This window comes from Bombina bombina, chromosome 1 (assembly GCF_027579735.1).
Source record: "Bombina bombina isolate aBomBom1 chromosome 1, aBomBom1.pri, whole genome shotgun sequence".
Classification (NCBI taxonomy): Eukaryota; Metazoa; Chordata; class Amphibia; order Anura; family Bombinatoridae; genus Bombina; species Bombina bombina.
The window spans coordinates 418,198,054-418,222,157 of record NC_069499.1 but is presented as its reverse complement, the minus strand read 5'-3'; the positions used below and the strand labels follow the sequence as shown (position 1 = coordinate 418,222,157).

The 24,104-nt window shown below is 43.1% G+C and overlaps 1 protein-coding gene across 2 annotated transcripts in view; it reads left to right on the top strand.

Annotated features, from left to right (window-relative positions):
• LY75 (lymphocyte antigen 75) overlaps positions 1–24,104 on the top strand; it is a 1,208,875-nt gene that overhangs the window by 863,873 nt on the left and 320,898 nt on the right. For both annotated transcript variants that reach the window (XM_053698349.1, XM_053698347.1), the window contains 2 exons: positions 15,279–15,445; positions 21,457–21,521. In XM_053698349.1, coding sequence (XP_053554324.1) covers positions 15,279–15,445; positions 21,457–21,521 — 232 coding nt within the window. The remainder of the gene's footprint in view (positions 1–15,278; positions 15,446–21,456; positions 21,522–24,104) is intronic.

The following is a 24,104-nucleotide window of genomic DNA, read 5'->3' as shown; positions in this document are numbered from 1 at the left end:
GGTATATATTTTTTATATTATATTTTTGTTAAACTTAAGTCACCTGTGCACCTTTGGCTTTTCCTTTCTCTTCCTAACTTCGGTCAAATGACTGGAGGTGGAGGGAAGGGAGGAGCTATATATTCAGCTCTGCTGTGGTGCTCTTTGCCACTTCCTGTTAGCAGGGGGTTAATATCCCACAAGTAAGGATGAAATCAGTGGACTCGTCATATCGTAGAAGAAATACATTTATCAGGTAAGCATAAATTTCCTTTTTACCTGATAAATTCCTTTTCTTTTACAAGATACGATGAGTCCACGGATTTCATCCTTACTTGTGGGATATCGCCTCCTGGTCAGCAGGAGGAGGCAAAGAGCTCCACAGCAGAGCTGCATAAATAGCTCCTCCCTTCCCTCCCAACCCAGTCATTCTCTTTTCCTGTGTTAGTGATAGGAATAGGTAAAGTGAGTTGTTAGTTTAGATTCTTCAATCAAGAGTTTTTTGTTTTTAAATGGTGCCAAAGTGTACTATTTTACTATAGGGCAGCTTCTGGAGTTATAGCCTTTTCGGCTATGGGAACTGGTGGAGTTTTAGCTTCGCTGAAGCAGGCGACGCGGATCCATCCTCTTCTTCCGATGTCTCCCGACTAATGACGGTTCCTTTAAGGGACGTCATCCAAGATGGCGTCCCTCGAATTCCGATTGGCTGATAGGATTCTATCAGCCAATCGGAATTAAGGTAGGAATTTTCTGATTGGCTGATGGAATCAGCCAATCAGAATCAAGTTCAATCCGATTGGCCGATCCCATCAGCCAATCAGATTGAGCTCGCATTCTATTGGCTGATCGGAACAGCCAATAGAATGCGAGCTCAATCTGATTGGCTGATTGGATCAGCCAATCGGATTGAACTTGATTCTGATTGGCTGATTCCATCAGCCAATCAGAAAATTCCTACCTTAATTCCGATTGGCTGATAGAATCCTATCAGCCAATCGGAATTCGAGGGACGCCATCTTGGATGACGTCCCTTAAAGGAACCGTCATTAGTCGGGAGACATCGGAAGAAGAGGATGGATCCGCGTCGCCTGCTTCAAGATGGACCCGCTCCGCACCGGATGGAAGAAGATCGAAGATGCCGCTTGGAGAAGATGTTTGCCGGTCCGGATGTCCTCTTGTTGCCGGATAGGAGGAAGACTTTGGAGCACCGGATTATGGATCGCCAACCCCCGCTTGGGTTGGATGAAGATCTTGGAGCCAGGACGGATCGGTGATACCTGGATGGTGAAGACAAGGTAGGAAGATCTTCAGGGGATTAGTGTTAGGTTTATTTAAGGGGGGTTTGGGTTAGATTAGGGGTATGTGGGTGGTGGGTTGTAATGTTGGGGGGGGGTATTGTATGTTTTTTTTTACAGGCAAAAGAGCTGAAATTCTTGGGGCATGCCCCGCAAAGGGCCCTGTTCAGGGCTGGTAAGGTAAAAGAGCTTGTAACTTTTTTAATTTAGAATAGGGTAGGGAATTTTTTATTTTGGGGGGCTTTGTTATTTTATTAGGGGGCTTAGAGTAGGTGTAATTAGTTTAAAATTGTTGTAATATTTTTCTTATGTTTGTAAATATTTTTTTATTTTCTGTAACTTAGTTCTTTTTTATTTTTTGTACTTTAGCTAGTTTATTTAATTGTATTTATTTGTAGCAATTGTGTTTAATTAATTTATTGATAGTGTAGTGTTAGGTTAATTGTAGGTAATTGTAGGTAGTTTATTTAATTATTTTATTGATAGGGTAGTGTTAGGTTTAATTATAACTTAGGTTAGGATTTATTTTACAGGTAAATTTGTTATTATTTTAACTAGGTAACTATTAAATAGTTCTTAACTATTTAATAGCTATTGTACCTGGTTAAAATAATTACAAAGTTGTCTGTAAAATAAATATTAATCCTAAAATAGCTATAATATAATTATAATTTATATTGTAGCTATATTAGGATTTATTTTACAGGTAAGTATTTAGCTTTAAATAGGAATAAGTTATTTAATAAGAGTTAATTTATTTCGTTAGATAAAAATTATATTTAACTTAGGGGGGTGTTAGTGTTAGGGTTAGACTTAGCTTTAGGGGTTAATCCATTTATTAGAATAGCGGTGAGCTCCGGTCGGAAGTTTAGGGGTTAATAATTGAAGGTAGGTGTCGGCGATGTTAGGGAGGGCAGATTAGGGGTTAATACTATTTATGATAGGGTTAGTGAGGCGGATTAGGGGTTAATAACTTTATTATAGTAGCGCTCAGGTCCGCTCGGCAGATTAGGGGTTAATAAGTGTAGGCAGGTGTCGGCGACGTTGTGGGGGGCAGGTTAGGGGTTAATAAATATAATATAGGGGTCGGCGATGTTAGGGGCAGCAGATTAGGGGTACATAAATATAACGTAGGTGGCGGTCGGCAGATTAGGGGTTAAAAATTTTAATCGAGTGGCGGCGGTGTGGGGGGACCTCGGTTTAGGGGTACATAGGTAGTTTATGGGTGTTAGTGTACTTTAGGGTACAGTAGTTAAGAGCTTTATAAACCGGCGTTAGCCAGAAAGCTCTTAACTCCTGCTATTTTCAGGCGGCTGGAGTTTTGTCGTTAGAGCTCTAACGCTCACTTCAGAAACGACTCTAAATACCGGCGTTAGAAAGATCCCATTGAAAAGATAGGATACGCAAATGGCGTAGGGGGATCTGCGGTATGGAAAAGTCGCGGCTGTAAAGTGAGCGTTAGACCCTTTAATCACTGACTCCAAATACCAGCGGGCGGCCAAAACCAGCGTTAGGAGCCTCTAACGCTGGTTTTGACGGCTACCGCCGAACTCCAAATCTAGGCCACAGGATAGAATTAAGGCCCTTAAGCTGGCTAATTCTTTTATTACGGATGCCTCTTTTCAGATCACCAAATTGGCGGCTAAGAATTCAGGATTCTCCATCTTAGCACAAAGAGCCTTATGGTTAAAATCTTGGTCTGCGGATGTGTCCTTTTAAATCTAAGCTCTTGGCTATTCCTTTCAAGGGAAAGACCCTGTTCGGGCCTGACTTGAAGGAGACCATTTCTGACATTACGGGAGGTAAGGGTCACCTCCTCCCTCAAGATAAGACATCTAAACAGAGGGGACGACAGAGTCATTTTCGTTCCTTTCGAATTTCAAAGGTATCCCCTCTTCCTCTTCCACTAAACAGGAAGGGAACTTTTCTCAAGCCAAGTCCACCTGGAGACCCAACCAGGCTTGGAACAAGGGTAAACAACCCAAGAAGCCTGCTGCTGCTGCAAGACAGCATGAAGGGGCGGCCCCCGATCCGGGACCGGATCTAGTAGGGGGCAGACTTTCTCTCTTTGTCCAGGCTTGGATCAGAGACGTTCAGGATCCCTGGACACTAGAAATCGTGTCTCAAGGGTATCAGTTGGAGTTCAAAAATTCCTTCCCCAGAGGAAGGTTTCTTCTTTCACGATTATCTGTCGACCAGATAAAAAGAGAGACGTTCTTACGCTGTGTAGGAGATTTCTCCCTCATGGGAGTAATATGTCCCGTTCCAATTCAGGGGCAGGGGTTTTACTCAAATCTCTTTGTAGTTCAGAAAAAGAGGGAACGTTTCGACCCATTTTAGATCTCAAAAGTTTAAACAAGTTTCTCAGAGTTCCATCCTTTAATATGGGAACTATTCGGACCATTCTTCCATTGATCCAGGAGGGTCAATATATGACTACCGTGGATCTAAAGGATGCATATCTTTATATCCCTATACACAGGGATCATCACAAGTTTCTGAGGTTTGCCTTCCTGGACAAACATTTCCAATTCGTGGCCCTTCCTTTCGGTCTGGCCACGGCACCCAGAATTTTCACAAAGGTGCTGGGATCTGTACTGGCGGTTCTAAGACTGCGGGGCGTCTTATCTGGACGATATTCTGATTCAGGCATCGTCTTATCAGCTAGCACAGTCCCATACCGACATTGTTCTGTCCTTTCTAAGGACTCATGGGTGGAAGGTGAATCTTGAGAAAAGTTCACTAGTTCCACAGACAAAGGTTCCATTCCTGGGAACGCTAATCGACTCTCTGTCCATGAAGATTTTTTTGACGGATCTTTGCTGATCCCTTCAGTCCAATCCTCGGCCGTCAGTGGCTCAGTGCATGGAGGTAATTGGCTTAATGGTGGCAGCAATAGACATCATTCCGTTTGCACATTTTCATCTCAGACCTCTACAACTGAACATGCTCAGACAATGGAATGGAGATTATGCAAATTTGTCTCCTCAAATAGATCTAGATCAGGAGACAAGGGACTCTCTTCTATGGTGGTTGTCGCTAGATCATCTGTCCCAGGGGACATGCTTCCGCAGACCCTCATGGGAGATAGTGACAACGGATGCCAGTCTGATAGGATGGGGAGCAGTCTGGAATTCCTTGAATCTCAAGGTGTATGGACTCGATTGGAGTCTCTACTTCCCATCAACATTCTGGAGTTGAGAGCAATATTCAATGCGCTTCTGGCTTGGCCTCAGTTGGCTTCGACCAAATTCATCAGATTACAGTCGTACAACATCACGACTGTGGCCTACATCAATCATCAGGGAGGAATAAGGAGTTCCTTAGCGATGGCAGCAGTGACCAAGATAATTCAGTGGGCAGAGACTCACTCTTGTTATCTGTCAGCAATCCACATCCCAGGAGTGGACAATTGGGAGGCAGATTTTTTGAGCAGAAAGACGTTTCATCCGGGGGAATGGGAATTCCATCCGGAAGTATTTGCCAGCCTGATTCTCAGATGGGGCAGGCCGGTGGATCTCATGGCGTCTCGTCAGAATGCCAACCTCCCGAGATACGGATCCAGGTCCAGGGATCCTCAGGCCAAACTGATAGATGCCTTGGCAGTGCCTTGATCCTTCAACCTAGCTTATGTGTTCCCTCCATTTGCTCTCTTTCCCCGGGTGCTCGAGTCAAACAGGAGTGGGCACCGGTGATCCTCATCGCTCCTGCGTGGCCTCGCAGGATGTGGTATGCCGATCTGGTGGACATGTCATCTCTGCCACCGTGGAAGCTTCCATTGAGGCAGGACCTTCTCATTCAGGGACCCTTCCATCATCCAAATCTAATTTCTCTGCAGCTGTCTGCTTGGAGATTGAACGCTTGATTTTATCTAAGCGAGGGTTCTCTGATTCGGTCATTGATACCTTGATCCAGGCTCGTAAGCCTGTTACTAGAAAGATTTACCATAAGATATGGCGTAAATATCTTTATTGGTGCGAATCCAATGGCTACTCATGGAGTAGGGTTAGGATTCCCAGGATTTTGTCTTTTCTCCAAGAAGGATTGGAGAAAGGGTTGTCAGCAAGTTCCTTAAAGGGACAGATTTCTGCTTTGTCTATTTTACTTCACAAGCATCTGGCAGATGTTCCAGATGTTCAATCCTTTTGTCAGGCTCTGACTAGAATCAGGCCTGTGTTTAGGCCAATTGCTCCTCCTTGGAGATTGAATTTAGTTCTTAATGTTCTTCAAGGGGTTCCGTTTGAACCTATGCATTCCATAGATATTAAGTTGTTATCTTGGAAAGTTTTAGTTTTAGTTGCTATTTCTTCTGCTCGCAGAGTTTCTGAGCTTTCAGCATTACAATGTGATTCTCCTTATCTTATTTTCCATGCAGATAAGGTAGTGTTGTGTACCAAACCTGGTTTTCTTCCTAAGGTTGTTTCAAAACAAAAATATTAATCAGGAAATTGTTGTTCCTTCCTTGTGTCCTAACCCTTCTTCTAAGAAGGAGCGAATGTTACATAATTTGGACGTGGTCCGTGCCTTGAAGTTTTACTTACAGGCAACTAAGGAGTTTGTGTTTTTTTCTGGGAAGCGTAGGGGTCAGAAAGCTACGGCTACCTCTCTTTCTTTTTGGCTGAAGAGTATCATTCGTTTTGCATATGAGACTGCTGGACAGCAGCCTCCTGAACATATAACGGCTCATTCCACTAGGGCTGTGGCTTCCTCATGGGCATTTAAACATGATGCTTCTGTGGAACAGATTTGCAAAGCTGCGACTTGGTCTTCTCTTCACACTTTTTCCAAATTTTACAAATTCGATACTTTTGCCTCGTCCGAGGCTGTTTTTGGGAGGAAAGTTCTTCGAGCAGTGGTGCCTTCCGTTTAGGTTCCCTGTCTTGTCCCTCCCGTTTTATCCATGTCCCATAGCTTTGGTATTGTATCCCACAAGTAAGGATGAAAACCGTGGACTCATTGTATCTTGTAAATGAAAAGGGAAATGTATTCTTACCTGATAAATTTGTTTCTTTTACGATACGATGAGTCCACGGCCCTCCCTGTTTTTATGTGACAGGTCTTTATTTTTGTTAAACTTCAGTCACCTCTGCTCCTTGGCTTTTCCTTTCTCCTCCTAACTTCGGTCAAATGACTGGGTTGGGAGGGAAGGGAGGAGCTATTTATGCAGCTCTGCTGTGGAGCTCTTTGCCTCCTCCTGCTGACCAGGAGGCGATATCCCACAAATAAGGATGAAATCCGTGGACTCATCGTATCGTAAAAGAAACAAATTTATCAGGTAAGAATAAATTTCCCTTTTTTTCTTGGTGGTGGGAGTCCACTAACCCTCCCAGTTTTCCTAGTTTAGTTTGCACCTATTTACCCTACTATCCTCCTATTCTTGACTATACATAATACTGGGAGGGTCAGGCAAGTAGGAGGGATATTAAAGCTCTTGGCATAGGGTGTATTTGACGCATCCTGGTGGCCAGGTGATGAATTCCCTACACTAATGAATTGTGGACTCTCACAACCAAGAAAGAAAGGGATTTATCAGGTAAAAATAAATTATGCTTTTTACTAGGCATGGGTGCCATTTCGGGATTTGGCATTCATTTATCAAACGAATGTCTGCAGGCAGCAGCATTTGTTTAGTTTTGGCACCGGATATGTCAGTGTGAAAGAGCAACACACATAGACCTGTGCCAATCCAGATCTTTGTGTGTTTCACTTTCACACTGATATATAGGTCACTGAAACTAAATAAATGCAGCTGCCTGCAGTCACATTCGGCATTCGTGAAGCAAACGAATGCCGAATCCCAAAATTTCGTCCATGCCTATTTTTTACATAAAATATATATTTAAAGTCCCTTTTAAATGCTTTCAGGATTTCAATTATTATTCATAATGAATGTTATTGGGTAGATTTATTAAAGGTCGAGCGTACATGAATGTCGGCATTTAACATTGCACAATCATTTCTTGTGAAATGCTAGTGCAGTGCTGGCCCCTGCACACTCGCGGCCAATCGGCTGCTAGCAGTGGGTGTCAATCATCCCGATCGTATCGGGATGATTTCAATCCGACACCTAAAAGGTGGTTGCGGAGAAGTTAAGGAGTCTTATGACCGCTGCTTCTTAAAGGGATACTGAACCTAAATTGTATCTTTCATGATTCAGATAGAGCATGCAATTTTAAGCCACTTTTTAATTTACTTCTATTATCAATTTTTCTTTGGAAAGAGTCCACAGCTGCATTCATTACTTTTAAGGAAATAAGAACCTGGCCACCAGGAGGAGGCAAAGACACCCCAGCCAAAGGCTTAAATACTCCTCCCACTTCCCTCATCCCCCAGTCATTCTTTGCCTTTCGTCCCAGGAGGTTGGCAGAGAAGTGTCAGAAGTTTGTTTTCGTCTCTTATGGAGAGTAGTACTCTTCGACATGGGACGGGAGTTTTAAGTAATCCTCTCAATCTCTCAGTAAGGGCTTGGATAAAAGTTAGAGTCTGGAGATGCAGGAAAAGTCTTTCAAACTTCGCTTTACTGCCTGCTTCCTTCTCTCAAGTCCATGGCAGAGGCGAGGCTACTATCGGTCAAACTCGAAGGGCCGTGTTCCTGTTCCACGGCGTAGATTCCGGTAAGACCGTTTCATTTTACTACTTCATGATTGTACTGTAACTCATTTGTTCCTGCGAACTCACATGAAAAATACAGGGTCTCAGTGGGACTCCTTTAGTATCTTGGAATCAAGGGTTAATAGCTCCTGAGGGGGATTATTGCACAGGGGGGGTTTTAATCATGTTTGTTATGTGATTCAATCTGCTTATGTGTATTGTTAACTGGGCTTGTGGCTTTTTGAAACATAACGGCCTTTCGAAGGGACGTGACCTTACGGTTGGGTGCGCTTTTTTTGGACTGTACGGTTTGTGTCTACATTCTGGTCTCCCATTTCCACATTCCTGACTGTGTGGCAACGGACAATTCTAGTCCGCTGGTGTCTGGTTCATAGGAGGTGGTGAGTGCCCCAGCCATTGTGTATGTCAGGTACCGTTTATTTATTTTTTATATAGTCCATTTTTTTGGTTTCCTTTATCCAGTTATTGAGGATGCTGATGTTGAGATTTTTCAAATTTCTGATTCAGATTCTTTGTCCTGTGACGAATGTGATTGGCCCTATTGACTTAGGTGAGTCAGTTATGTTCTTTAGGCCATCCTAGAGTGCTTTGTTCCTTGGGCTCAGGGATTCAAGGGACTGCTGAGCCATCCACCTCGGGGGGCCCTGGCCTCCGGGAAGCGAGTTCCCTACCGCTCCCTACTACTACTACACATGCGGGTAACCCAGGTTATGTGTTTTCCTCCTCGGAGGGTGGATTGTTCCCCCAGGAGGTTGTTGCTTTTGCATACTTTTGGTGCTTTCTCGTCTACAAAGTCCAGAAGTTTATTTGCGATTCTGCTCATGCTCCTCTGCCCCAGGTCTCTCTGCCACTGGAGGGCATGTGCAGTTCCCTGCGGGTGTAACTGTTCCTAAGTGTTGTGCCTTTCGTTACAGGCTGGCTCGCCTTCGTGTTTTACTCAGACACGTTTTTGAACTGTTTGGGGACCCTATCCTTCTCGGTTATGGGACTCATCAGCCTCCTCCTTCGAATGGCTCACCTCGTTAGACATGGGGGAATGAAGTAATCTCCTTTAAGTCTTGTTATCGAGATCCTTCCCAGTTTTGTTGGCAGTACAGGGTTTCCGTTAGGCTGGTCCTGCGGATCTTTCTGTTCTTCTTGGGCGTTAACCCTTAGGTTGCCTGTTATTTTATTTTATCCGGTTAGGATGAATTTTATTTATTTTTCATACTATGTTTCCTGCGGGAACTTAAAAATCTCTGGGATCGATACTCGCTGTTTGCTTCTACAGAAGTTGTTCGGGACATGTTTGTCTGTTTTTCTTCCTCCCTCTCTGAGGGCGGATTTAGCCAGCTTGGTAGTTATCACCCTGGTTGCAGGCTGGTCCTGCTTGGGTTCAGATCTTCTGTTTTGCGGCTTATTCAGACGCGCGGCGCCTATTATACTTTGCTGGTTAGGTTGGGGTGTCGAGTGCTCTTAACATTATTTATGTTCTTGTTATTTGTTTTACAAGTTTCAGCTAAGCTTTCTCAAGAGGACTTGCGGGTCCGTGCGGCTCTCGGGATTGTTTCAGTCCTAAATAGCCGTCTCTCTGGTGACTGGGTCAGTAAATTTTGCTGCGTCACTCTCTGTCGTTTCCTATACCTCGGAACCTAGAGTTTTCCTTCCCACGTGGTGGGAAAATTAGAGGGCCGGTCTTGGGGTTCCTTTTGGTTCCCTTGCTTTCAGATCTGCCGATGCTTAGGCTGGTCCGGCAAGGCGTAGGTTCTGAGATCTGTTGTTCATCCTCGGGTCTTGGGGGTGACAGTGGACCTTCTTTTTTTAGAGGTTCTATGCCTCTCCCCCTTTAAGATCTGTGAGTAGGCTTGGTGGCCTGGATTGCCTGGAGAATGTCCTCTGTCTTGAAGGTTGGGCAATCTATGTCTTGGAGCAGTCTGCTATTTCTCTTGTAAGGTGTATCCAGTCCACGGATCATCCATTACTTGTGGGATATTCTCCTTCCCAACAGGAAGTTGCAAGAGGATCACCCACAGCAGAGCTGTCTATATAGCTCCTCCTCTTCCTGCCACCTCCAGTCATTCTCTTGCAACTCTCGACAAACATGGAAGCAGTAAGAGAGATGTGGTGAAACGTAGTTGTTTTTTCTTCAAATCAAATGTTTGTTATTTTTAAATGGTTCCGGAGTTGTACTATTTTGGTCCCAGGCAGAAAATAGAAGAAGAATCTGCCTGTGGTCTTTAATGATTGTTGTTTAATGATTGTTGTTGCAGGTTGTAACTAAGATCCATTGCTGTTCTCACACATAACTGAAGAGAGAGGTAACTTCAGCTGGGGAATGGCGTGCAGGTTATCCTGCTATGAGGTATGTGCAGTTTAAATTTTTTCTAGAGGAATGTAAATGCTAGAAAATGCTGCTGATACCAGATTTATTTAAGGTAAGCCTGATTACAGTGAATTAATAGCGACTGGTATCATGCTTACTGTCAGAGGTAATACTCTTATTATTTTTCAATATAAAACGTTTGCTGGGAGTGTTTAAACATTTTTATATATGTTTTGGTGATAAAACTTTATTGGGGCCTAGTTTTTTTCCACATGGCTGGCTTAAATTTGTCTAGAAACAGTTTTCTTAGGCCTCCCACTGTGTAGACATGAGTGGGAGGGGCCTAATTTAGCGCTTAATTGCGCAGTAACTTTTGCAGACTGAGACATCCAGCTTCCCTCAAGAAGTCTCCTGAATGCTATAGGACCTCTCTAAAGGGCTTTTAGGCTTTCCAAAGTCATTTGTTTGGCAAGGTAGGGCCACAGCTGAGCTGTGGCAGTTTGTTGTGACTGTTAAAAAATGTCTATATCGTTTTTTTGATCCGTTTTTTAAACTAAGGGGTTAATCATCCATTTGCAAGTGGGTGCAATGCTCTGTTAGCTTATTATACACGCTGTAAAAATTTAGTTTGATTTACTGCTTTTTTTCACTGGTTTTCAAATTCTGACCTTTTTTATTTTTCTTAAAGGCACAGTACCGTTTTTATTTTTTGCTTGTTAACTTGCTTTAAAGTGTTTTCCAAGCTTGCTGGTCTCATTGCTAGTCTGTTTAAACATGTCTGACATAGAGGAAACTCCTTGTTCATTATGTTTAGAAGCCATGGTGGAACCCCCTCTTAGAATGTGTACCAAATGTACTGATTTCACTTTAAGTAATAAAGACCATATTCTGTCTTTAAAAAATTTATCACCAGAGGAATCTGACGAGGGGGAAGTTATGCCGACTAACTCGCCCTACGTGTCAGAACCTTTAAATCCCGCTCAAGGGACTCACGCTCAAGAGGCGCCAATTACATCTAGCGCGCCCATGGCGTTTACCTTACAAGACATGGCGGCAGTCATGGATAATACACTGTCAGCAGTATTATCCAGACTACCTGGGTTTCGAGGAAAGCGAGACAGCTCTGGAGTTAGAAGAAATACAGAGCATACTGACGCTTTAAGAGCTATGTCTGATACCCCCTCACAATATGCAGAAGCTGAGGAAGGAGAGCTTCTTTCTGTGGGTGATTTTTCTGACTCAGGGAAGAGGATTCAACCTGATTCAGAAATATCTACATTTAAATTTAAGCTTGAACACCTCCGCGTGTTGCTCAGGGAGGTTTTAGCTGCTTTAAATGACTGTGATACAATTGCAGTGACAGAGAAATTGTGTAGATTGGATAAATACTATGCAGTACCTGTTTACACTGATGTTTTTCCAATACCTAAAAGGTTTACAGAAATTATTACTAAGGAATGGGATAGACCAGGTGTGCCGTTCTCTCCCCCTCCTATTTTTAAGAAAATGTTTCCAATAGATACCGCCACATGGGACTTATGGCAAACGGTCCCTAAGGTGGAGGGAGCAGTTTCTACACTTGCTAAGCGTACTACTATCCCTGTCGAGGACAGTTGTGCTTTCTTAGATCCAATGGATAAAAAGTTAGAGGGCTACCTTAAGAAGTTGGGGCGAACCAGAACTGGATCTCATGGCGTCTCGCCACAACGCCAAACTTCCTTGTTACGGATCTAGGTCCAGGGACCCCAAGACAACGCTGATAGATGCTCTAGCAGCGCCTTGGTCCTTCAACCTGGCTTATGTGTTTCCACCGTTTCCTCTGCTCCCTCGTCTGATTGCCAAAATCAAGCAGGAGAGAGCATCAGTGATCTTGATAGCGCCTGCGTGGCCACGCAGGACTTGATATGCAGACCTGGTGGACATGTCATCCCTTCCACCTTGGACTCTGCCTCTGAAACAGGACCTTCTACTTCAGGGTCCCTTCAACCATCCAAATCTAATTTCTCTGAGACTGACTGCCTGGAGATTGAACGCTTGATTTTATCAAAGCGTGGCTTCTCCGAGTCAGTTATTGATACCTTAAATCAGGCACGAAAGCCTGTCACCAGGAAAATCTATCATAAGATATGGCGTAAATATCTTTATTGGTGTGAATCCAAGGGTTACTCATGGAGTAAAGTCATGATTCCCAAGATATTATCTTTTCTCCAAGAAGAATTGGAGAAAGGATTGTCAGCTAGTTCCTTAAAGGACAGATTTCTGCTCTGTCTATTCTTTTGCACAAGCGTCTGGCGGATGTTCCAGACGTTCAGGCATTTTGTCAGGCTTTAGTTAGAATCAAGCCTGTGTTTAAACCTGTTGCTCCACCATGGAGTTTAAATTTGGTTCTTAAAGTTCTTCAGGGGGTTCCGTTTGAACCTCTTCATTCCATAGATATCAAACTTTTATCTTGGAAAGTTCTATTTTTGGTAGAATTTCCGAGTTATCTGCCTTACAATGTGATTCCCCTTATCTGATCTTCCATGCAGATAAGGTAGTTTTGCGTACCAAACCTGGGTTTTTACCTAAGGTGGTATCTAATAAGAATATCAATCAGGAGATTGTGGTTCCGTCATTGTGTCCTAATCCTTCTTCAAAGAAGGAACGTCTATTACACAATCTTGACGTGGTTCGTGCTTTAAAGTATTATTTACAAGCTACTAAAGAATTTTGTCAAACATCTGCTTTGTTTGTTGTCTACTCTGGACAGAGGAAAGGCCAAAAGGCTTCGGCAACTTCTCTTTCGCTTTGGCTAAGAAGTATAATACGCTTAGCTTATGAGACTGCTGGCCAGCAGCCTCCTGAAAGGATTACAGCTCATTCTACTAGAGCTGTGGCTTCCACATGGGCCTTTAAAAATGAGGTTTCTGTTGAACAGATTTGCAAGGCGGCGACTTGGTCTTCGCTTCATACTTTTTCAAAATTTTATAAATTTGATACTTTTGCTTCTTCAGAGGCTATTTTTGGGAGAAAGGTTTTACAGGCAGTGGTACCTTCCGTTTAAGTACCTGCCTTGTCCCTCCCTTCATCTGTGTACTTTAGCTTTGGTATTGGTTTCCCACAAGTAATGGATGATCCGTGAACTGGATACACCTTACAAGAGAAAACATCATTTATGCTTACCTGATAAATGTATTTCTCTTGTGGTGTATCCAGTCCACGGCCCGCCCTGTCATTTTAAGGCAGGTATGTTTTATTTTAAACTACAGTCACCACTGCACCCTATGGTTTCTCCTTTCTCTTGTTTGTCTTCGGTCGAATGACTGGAGGTGGCAGGAAGAGGAGGAGCTATATAGACAGCTCTGCTGTGGGTGATCCTCTTGCAACTTCCTGTTGGGAAGGAGAATATCCCACAAGTAATGGATGATCCGTGGACTGGATACACCACAAGAGAAATAAATTTATCAGCTAAGCATAAATTATGTTTGTGCGGCCGCTTCTTCCTTACGGATAGTGTTTTCTCTGTGTCTTCCTACTGATGGCAGCGTAGACTCAGATGTTTATTTCTTAGTTTGCTACTTGTTATTTCTGTTTGCTCGGTCTCTGAGTTTTGACGTTTTGAGGACTTTGTCTTCAGCTGTCTTTTTCAGTGCTGTTGCACAATGTTTGGGAGATGTTTCTTCTCCTTGATGATGCCTGATTACTCCTTGTGGGTTGGGCATCGTCTACCCTTGTTCTTGGGATCCATTCGGGTCTCTGTGGATTTGGCCTTCCTTTGAAGGGGGTCTTTCCTTTATGGATTTTGCTGTATCTTTGGGTATCCCTTTGGCTTACCCTTGTTCTTTCCCTTTTGGGGATTTTGGTATTGTACTAGTAAGGGTTGTGTGGGGACCGACTACTGGGCGACGGTTCTCCTCAAGGAGTGTTGGCTCAGTGAGTCTGCTTGCAGTCTCTGGTTAGGCTTTCGGACTATCTGCGGGTCAGTGTCCTTGGGGCCTTTTCCTTCTAGTTTGTTTGCCCGGCTACGACAAAGCAGGGTATGGTTGGGTTGTGGATTTTCAGGCCTGGTGCCTTCAGAATGGGCCGCCTATTGTACCCTCCCGTTTTTGCATTTAGTGTCCTCTATAGCTTAGGTATTGTTTTCCCAAAAGTAATGAATGCAGCTGTGGACTCTATCCATTTATGAAGAAAAACTTAAATTATGCTTACCTGATAATTTTCTTTTCTTCAGATGGAAAGAGTCCACAGCTCCCCAGCCGTATTTTTTCTGTGGGGCGTCTCTTATTTTTTATTCTTCTGGCACCTTTTCACCCTGGTATTTCTTCTACTTTTCCTTGTTTCTCGGCAGAATGACTGGGGGATGAGGGAAGTGGGAGGAGTATTTAAGCCTTTGGCTGGGGTGTCTTTGCCTCCTCCTGGTGGCCAGGTTCTTATTTCCCAAAAGTAATGAATACAGCTGTGGACTCTTTCCATCTGAAGAAAAGAAAATTATCAGGTAAGCATAATTTAAGTTTTTTGGTTCACAACCTGGGTGGTGCTTGCTCATTGGTGGCTAAATGCTGTCCAGGTTTTGAACCTAAAATTGGCTGGCTCCTTTGCTTAGATGCCTTCTTTTTCAAATAAGGATAGCAAGAGAACGTAGAAAAATATGGATATATATAGGAGTAAATTAGAAAGTTGCTTAAAATTGCATACTCTATCTGAATCATGAAAGAAAAAATTTGGGTTTAGTATCCCTTTAACTTCCGTTTCAGACGAGCCTGAAACGATGGGCTTAGAAAGCAGCATCCGCTGCTTAAATAAACTTACCCCTAGGTGTTAAAAAGCGCTAGTGAATACAGTTCTGGTGATAGTAATGTTTACTGCTTATCAGTTCTGTTTATTAGTTCAGCTGTTGGCAGGAAATGTACTCTTTTATAAAGATTGTGTTTTTCATTTTCTAAAATAATATTGTATAAACATTTGCAAAGTTGTTTCTGGGGATTTTTCAGTAACAATATAAGAAGTTAAAGCAACCTCACATTTTATAAATCAAGTCTTCACAACCTGAAATTATCTTGGCAACTATTAATTATCAAATATTTGCATTCTAAATATTTTTTTCTCTTTAGATAGTGGACGTGATTCCCTTATTGTTGATGGTGAGGAGTTTTGGTTTGTGGATAACCTACATCTCTCTTACAAAGAAGCTGAATTACATTGCGCTAACAATGGAAGTGAGCTAGCCTCTGTGGAATCGTATATGGCTTTGACTGCCATCCAGCAAAAACTAGCCAATGTAATAACCATTTATAGTTTTCCTATAAGAAATAAACATGGCCCATAATGTTTTAAATACATTTATTATTTATCATACTTAATGTTCACTATTTTTCTCCAACATAGGTGTGTCCGGTCCACGGCGTCATCCTTACTTGTGGGATATTCTCTTCCCCAACAGGAAATGGCAAAGAGCCCAGCAAAGCTGGTCACATGATCCCTCCTAGGCTCCGCCTACCCCAGTCATTCTCTTTGCCGTTGTACAGGCAACATCTCCACGGAGATGGCTTAGAGTTTTTTAGTGTTTAACTGTAGTTTTTATTATTCAATCAAGAGTTTGTTATTTTGAAATAGTGCTGGTATGTACTATTTACTCAGAAACAGAAAAGAGATGAAGATTTCTGTTTGTATGAGGAAAATGATTTTAGCAACCGTCACTAAAATCCATGGCTGTTCCACACAGGACTGTTGAGAGCAATTAACTTCAGTTGGGGGAACAGTGAGCAGTCTCTTGCTGCTTGAGGTATGACACATTCTAACAAGACGATGTAATGCTGGAAGCTGTCATTTTCCCTATGGGATCCGGTAAGCCATGTTTATTAAGATCGTAAATAAGGGCTTCACAAGGGCTTATTAAGACTGTAGACTTTTTCTGGGCTAAATCGATTCATTATTAACACATATTTAGCCTTGAGGAATCATTTATTCTGGGTATTTTGATATAATAATATCGGCAGGCACTGTTTTAGACACCTTATTCTTTAGGGGCTTTCCCAAATCATAGGCAGAGCCTCATTTTCGCGCCGGTGTTGCGCACTTGTTTTTGAGAGGCATGACATGCAGTCGCATGTGAGAGGAGCTCTGATACTTAGAAAAGACTTTCTGAAGGCGTCATTTGGTATCGTATTCCCCTTTGGGCTTGGTTGGGTCTCAGCAAAGCAGATACCAGGGACTGTAAAGGGGTTAAAGTTAAAAACGGCTCCGGTTCCGTTATTTTAAGGGTTAAAGCTTCCAAATTTGGTGTGCAATACTTTTAAGGCTTTAAGACACTGTGGTGAAAATTTGGTGAATTTTGAACAATTCCTTCATGTTTTTTCGCAATTGCAGTAATAAAGTGTGTTCAGTTTAAAATTTAAAGTGACAGTAACGGTTTTATTTTAAAACGTTTTTTGTACTTTGTTATTAAGTTTATGCCTGTTTAACATGTCTGAACTACCAGATAGACTGTGTTCTGAATGTGGGGAAGCCAGAATTCCCATTCATTTAAATAAATGTGATTTATGTGACAATGACAATGATGCCCAAGATGATTCCTCAAGTGAGGGGAGTAAGCATGGTACTGCATCATTCCCTCCTTCGTCTACACGAGTCTTGCCCACTCAGGAGGCCCCTAGTACATCTAGCGCGCCAATACTCCTTACTATGCAACAATTAACGGCTGTAATGGATAATTCTGTCAAAAACATTTTAGCCAAAATGAACACTTATCAGCGTAAGCGCGACTGCTCTGTTTTAGATACTGAAGAGCATGACGACGCTGATAATAATGTTTCTGAAGGGCCCCTAACCCAGTCTGATGGGGCCAGGGAGGTTTTGTCTGAGGGAGAAATTACTGATTCAGGGAACATTTCTCAACAAGCTGAACCTGATGTGATTACGTTTAAATTTAAGTTGGAACATCTCCGCATTCTGCTTAAGGAGGTATTATCCACTCTGGATGATTGTGACAAGTTGGTCATCCCAGAGAAACTATGTAAAATGGACAAGTTCCTAGAGGTCCCGGGGCTCCCAGAAGCTTTTCCTATACCCAAGCGGGTGGCGGACATTGTTAATAAAGAATGGGAAAGGCCCGGTATTCCTTTCGTCCCTCCCCCCATATTTAAAAAATTGTTTCCTATGGTCGACCCCAGAAAGGACTTATGGCAGACAGTCCCCAAGGTCGAGGGAGCGGTTTCCACTTTAAACAAACGCACCACTATACCCATAGAGGATAGTTGTGCTTTCAAAGATCCTATGGATAAAAAATTAGAAGGTTTACTTAAAAAGATGTTTGTTCAGCAGGGTTACCTTCTACAACCAATTTCATGCATTGTCCCTGTAGCTACAGCCGCATGTTTCTGGTTCGATGAGCTGATAAAGGCGGTCGATAGTGATTCTCCTCCTTATGAGGAGATTATGGACAGAATCAATGCTCTCAAATTGGCTAATTCTTTCACCCTAGACGCCACTTTGCAATTGGCTAGGTTAGCGGCTAAGAATTCTGGGTTTGCTATTGTGGCGCGCAGAGCGCTTTGGTTGAAATCTTGGTCAGCTGATGCGTCTTCCAAGAACAAGCTACTTAACATTCCTTTCAAGGGGAAAACGCTGTTTGGCCCTGACTTGAAAGAGATTATCTCTGATATCACTGGGGGTAAGGGCCACGCCCTTCCTCAGGATCGGCCTTTCAAGGCAAAAAATAAACCTAATTTTCGTCCCTTTCGTAGAAATGGACCAGCCCAAAGTGCTACGTCCTCTAAGCAAGAGGGTAATACTTCTCAAGCCAAGCCAGCTTGGAGACCAATGCAAGGCTGGAACAAGGGAAAGCAGGCCAAGAAACCTGCCACTGCTACCAAGACAGCATGAAATGTTGGCCCCCGATCCGGGACCGGATCTGGTGGGGGGCAGACTCTCTCTCTTCGCTCAGGCTTGGGCAAGAGATGTTCTGGATCCTTGGGCGCTAGAAATAGTCTCCCAAGGTTATCTTCTGGAATTCAAGGGGCTTCCCCCAAGGGGGAGGTTCCACAGGTCTCAGTTGTCTTCAGACCACATAAAAAGACAGGCATTCTTACATTGTGTAGAAGACCTGTTAAAAATGGGAGTGATTCATCCTGTTCCATTAAGAGAACAAGGGATGGGGTTCTACTCCAATCTGTTCATAGTTCCCAAAAAAGAGGGAACGTTCAGACCAATCTTGGATCTCAAGATCTTAAACAAGTTTCTCAAGGTTCCATCGTTCAAGATGGAAACCATTCGAACTATTCTTCCTTCCATCCAGGAAGGTCAATTCATGACCACAGTGGATTTAAAGGATGCGTATCTACATATTCCTATCCACAAGGAACATCATCGGTTCCTAAGGTTCGCATTCCTGGACAAGCATTACCAGTTCGTGGCGCTTCCTTTCGGATTAGCCACTGCTCCAAGGATTTTCACAAAGGTACTAGGGTCCCTTCTAGCTGTGCTAAGACCAAGGGGCATTGCTGTAGTACCTTACTTGGACGACATTCTGATTCAAGCGTCGTCCCTTCCTCAAGCAAAGGCTCACACGGACATTGTCCTGGCCTTTCTCAGATCTCACGGATGGAAAGTGAACGTGGAAAAGAGTTCTCTATCTCCGTCAACAAGGGTTCCCTTCTTGGGAACAATAATAGACTCCTTAGAAATGAGGATTTTTCTGACAGAGGCCAGAAAAACAAAACTTCTAGACTCTTGTCGGATACTTCATTCCGTTCCTCTTCCTTCCATAGCGCAGTGCATGGAAGTGATCGGTTTGATGGTAGCGGCAATGGACATAGTTCCTTTTGCGCGCATTCATCTAAGACCATTACAACTGTGCATGCTCAGTCAGTGGAATGGGGACTATACAGACTTGTCTCCGAAGATACAAGTAAATCAGAGGACCAGAGACTCACTCCGTTGGTGGCTGTCCCTGGACAACCTGTCACAAGGGATGACATTCCGCAGACCGGAGTGGGTCATCGTCACGACCGACGCCAGTCTGATGGGCTGGGGCGCGGTCTGGGGATCCCTGAAAGCTCAGGGTCTTTGGTCTCGGGAAGAATCTCTTCTACCGATAAATATTCTGGAACTGAGAGCGATATTCAATGCTCTCAAGGCTTGGCCTCAGCTAGCGAGGGCCAAGTTCATACGGTTTCAATCAGACAACATGACAACTGTTGCGTACATCAACCATCAGGGGGGAACAAGGAGTTCCCTAGCGATGGAAGAAGTGACCAAAATCATTCTATGGGCGGAGTCTCACTCCTGCCACCTGTCTGCTATCCACATCCCAGGAGTGGAAAATTGGGAAGCGGATTTTCTGAGTCGTCAGACATTGCATCCGGGGGAGTGGGAACTCCATCCGGAAATCTTTGCCCAAGTCACTCAGCTGTGGGGCATTCCAGACATGGATCTGATGGCCTCTCGTCAGAACTTCAAAGTTCCTTGCTACGGGTCCAGATCCAGGGATCCCAAGGCGGCTCTAGTGGATGCACTAGTAGCACCTTGGACCTTCAAACTAGCTTATGTGTTCCCGCCGTTTCCTCTCATCCCCAGGCTGGTAGCCAGGATCAATCAGGAGAGGGCGTCGGTGATCTTGATAGCTCCTGCGTGGCCACGCAGGACTTGGTATGCAGATCTGGTGAATATGTCATCGGCTCCACCTTGGAAGCTACCTTTGAGACGAGACCTTCTTGTTCAGGGTCCGTTCGAACATCCGAATCTGGTTTCACTCCAGCTGACTGCTTGGAGATTGAACGCTTGATCTTATCGAAGCGAGGGTTCTCAGATTCTGTTATCGATACTCTTGTTCAGGCCAGAAAGCCTGTAACTAGAAAGATTTACCACAAAATTTGGAAAAAATATATCTGTTGGTGTGAATCTAAAGGATTCCCTTGGGACAAGGTTAAGATTCCTAAGATTCTATCCTTCCTTCAAGAAGGATTGGAAAAAGGATTATCTGCTAGTTCCCTGAAGGGACAGATTTCTGCCTTGTCTGTGTTACTTCACAAAAAGCTGGCAGCTGTGCCAGATGTTCAAGCCTTTGTTCAGGCTCTGGTTAGAATTAAGCCTGTTTACAAACCTTTGACTCCTCCTTGGAGTCTCAACTTAGTTCTTTCAGTTCTTCAGGGGGTTCCGTTTGAACCCTTACATTCCGTTGATATTAAGTTATTATCTTGGAAAGTTTTGTTTTTAGTTGCAATTTCTTCTGCTAGAAGAGTTTCAGAATTATCTGCTCTGCAGTGTTCTCCTCCTTATCTGGTGTTCCATGCAGATAAGGTGGTTTTACGTACTAAACCTGGTTTTCTTCCAAAAGTTGTTTCTAACAAAAACATTAACCAGGAGATTATCGTACCTTCTCTGTGTCCGAAACCAGTTTCAAAGAAGGAACGTTTGTTGCACAATTTGGATGTTGTTCGCGCTCTAAAATTCTATTTAGATGCTACAAAGGATTTTAGACAAACATCTTCCTTGTTTGTTGTTTATTCCGGTAAAAGGAGAGGTCAAAAAGCAACTTCTACCTCTCTCTCTTTTTGGATTAAAAGCATCATCAGATTGGCTTACGAGACTGCCGGACGGCAGCCTCCCGAAAGAATCACGGCTCATTCCACTAGGGCTGTGGCTTCCACATGGGCCTTCAAGAACGAGGCTTCTGTTGATCAGATATGTAGGGCAGCGACTTGGTCTTCACTGCACACTTTTACCAAATTTTACAAGTTTGATACTTTTGCTTCTTCTGAGGCTATTTTTGGGAGAAAGGTTTTGCAAGCCGTGGTGCCTTCCATTTAGGTGACCTGATTTGCTCCCTCCCTTCATCCGTGTCCTAAAGCTTTGGTATTGGTTCCCACAAGTAAGGATGACGCCGTGGACCGGACACACCTATGTTGGAGAAAACAGAATTTATGTTTACCTGATAAATTACTTTCTCCAACGGTGTGTCCGGTCCACGGCCCGCCCTGGTTTTTTTTTTTTAATCAGGTCTGATAATTTATTTTCTTTAACTACAGTCACCACGGTACCATATGGTTTCTCCTATGCAAATATTCCTCCTTAACGTCGGTCGAATGACTGGGGTAGGCGGAGCCTAGGAGGGATCATGTGACCAGCTTTGCTGGGCTCTTTGCCATTTCCTGTTGGGGAAGAGAATATCCCACAAGTAAGGATGACGCCGTGGACCGGACACACCGTTGGAGAAAGTAATTTATCAGGTAAACATAAATTCTGTTTTTATTAAATTTGGCTCATCTCATAAAAGGATTGACTGTTTTTCAGATATCTGTAGCAAGACAAAACTGGTGGGTGAAATCCATAAACTTTAGAGATCGAATTCATTCACCGTGAGTATACATTGTTTTTATTATGTTATGAAACTGTAAGCTTTAAGGAACAGGGGCTTCTTCATTCTGCATTTATTCTTTTACCAAGTCTTGTTTAATTAGCAATATAGACAGGTCTGAGCTATAAACAGGCAAAACTCATACAACCGGTGAAAAAGAGGTGCATTGTTCAAGACTGAGAGTTTAGGTAAAGTTGAGGTCACACAGATAACTGTCAGTATAAGATGCAGTACAGATTATTCTCTTCATAGAATAAAAAGCATCTGTGAAAATTCCATTGTACAGTATATGTGCATAGCACTCTAGCTACAAAAAAAGGCGCTCAAAGGGGAGAGCGCTGATTAGAGAGCGATTCAAACTTTTAGTTCACTGAAAAATTTACTTTTGAAGTGGGCGGTGGAGCGCGGGGAATTTGAATTAAAAACTTACAGCGCAACTTCATTACCACTGCTGAATTAAACTCCATCTAAAATATCACTAACATTCCGGATCTGTTTTTTATAAAGGAAAGAGTCAAAAAGCTATTATGCTTTTATTTGTTATCTGGTTAAGTGATTCTCTCTCTGTATAAATGCTAATTATGACCCTTGGGAATTAGGGCTAAATTTATCAAAGGTGAGGCGGACCACGCCCCTGTACGCCTCAGCTCGCCTGTGGCGGGGCAAAATTCCCCGCTGGTAATCACCATTGCACACGAGCGCAATTTTGTGCTCGCTTGCAATCCCGCCCCTGCCAATCACGCGCGGGCAGGAGCTGTCAATCTCCTTGGTCGGACTCGACTGCGGAGATTGAATTTCGCCACCTTAAAGGTAGCGAAGAGGTTAAAGAAACTGCGGTCTGGTAACCGCTGCTTGTTAAATAACGCCGAGCAAGTTCTTGTGACTTTGGTAAATCGAGCCCTTAGTCTTCCTAAGGGTGATAGTGGGAAACCAGACATGAGCTTGTTGCCAAATGTCTAAGGGCATATGGTTGCACTTCACTGTTGTATCTTTTCAACATAAGCTATTTTTTTTTATAAAGGTATGTTGATGTCTATTTAAATGTTGTTTGCATGCAATATAAATGTAGTTTAAATTTTTTTGTGTGCCCAGAAAAGTCTGTTCAGTGTTATTATAGTGGTTTAAGGACTATATGTTGTCTGCGGAAGAAGTGGAAGACCTTTGTGTCTTTTTTTATCTATCAGGTTGTGACATCTGTTTTACAGTTTTACTGCATTTAAAAAGTCAAGAGGAAGTATTAACCTATGTGTGAAGCAGATGCAATGTTTTATGCTATATCTAGGATGAAAAGGTGATTGCCATTGTCATTGTTTTGTTCTAGATGGACTTCTGGCCAAATTTTTATTTTTTTTGTTAACATGGCTTTTAAATGTTTCACATTCTGAGGGAAAATAATATTCCCCAAGTTTAGATTTAATAATTCTTCCCCATAAAAGTTTTTTTTTTCATGCTCTTTGGGTAAAATGGACCCCATAATTAAATGCTTTGTGCAGTGCAAATATTTTTGGTCTCCCCCTCCATATGTAATTGGTTTAATAAAGATATAATAAAATGGGATTTCTTTCCAATTTGCATGGAGAGTCCACAAATCCATTCTAATTACTAGTGGGATATTTAACTCCTGGCCAGCAGGAGGAGGCAAAGACCACCCCAGCAGAACTGTTAAGTGTCATTCCAATTACCCATAATTCCTAGTCATTCTTTGCCTTTGCATCCGGGAGGATGTGCGAAGATGGTGTCTGAAGAAAATTAAGTTTTAATCCTTTAATGTGTACTTTCCCTGCAAGCAAGGATTGGGGCAATGCTGTGTCTGTGTCAATCTCTTTAGTAAGAGTAATGGTGGCTATTAGCTGTTGGAGGTCGGTGAGGTAGTCCTTACTTTAACTCCAATATTTATGCTAACCTCTATTTGGAAAACCAGGATGGGTTACTCTGTTTCCATCTTAATGGAAGGAGAATCCACTGCTTCATTCATTACTTGTGGGAATTAAGAACCTGGCCACCAGGAGGAGGCAAAGACACCCCAGCCAAAGGCTTAAATACCTCCCCCACTCCCCTCATCCTCCAGTCATTCTTTGCCTTTCGTCACAGGAGGTTGGCAGAGAAGTGTCGGAAGATTCTGAGTAGTCTCTAATGGGACTGGAGTTTTAAGTAGTCCTGTCAGCCTCTCAGTGAGAGCATGGGTGAAAGTTAGAGTCCGGAGAAGCAATCAGCGTTGACGAGTTTTGCTGCCTGCTTTCTGCTCTCAAGTCCATGTCAGGAGCGATGCTACTAACCTGTCACACTTAAAAGGCCGTGTTCCTGTTCCACGCATAGATTCTGGTAAGATCGTTTCATTTGTTATAGATTTATGATAACGCTAGAAGACAGGGTCACAGTGTGAGTCCTTTTATCTGTATAGAAACAAGGGTTAATATCTCCTTAGGGGGATTATTGAACAGGGGGGAATACTCATATGTTTATTTGATTTTATGCTGCTTTTATGTGTGAGATGTTATGGGCTCATAGGCTGTTATGGAATATACAGGTTTCACTTTCACTTTGAGAGCCATGCAGCTTACAAGCTTGGTGTGCTTTTTCTCAT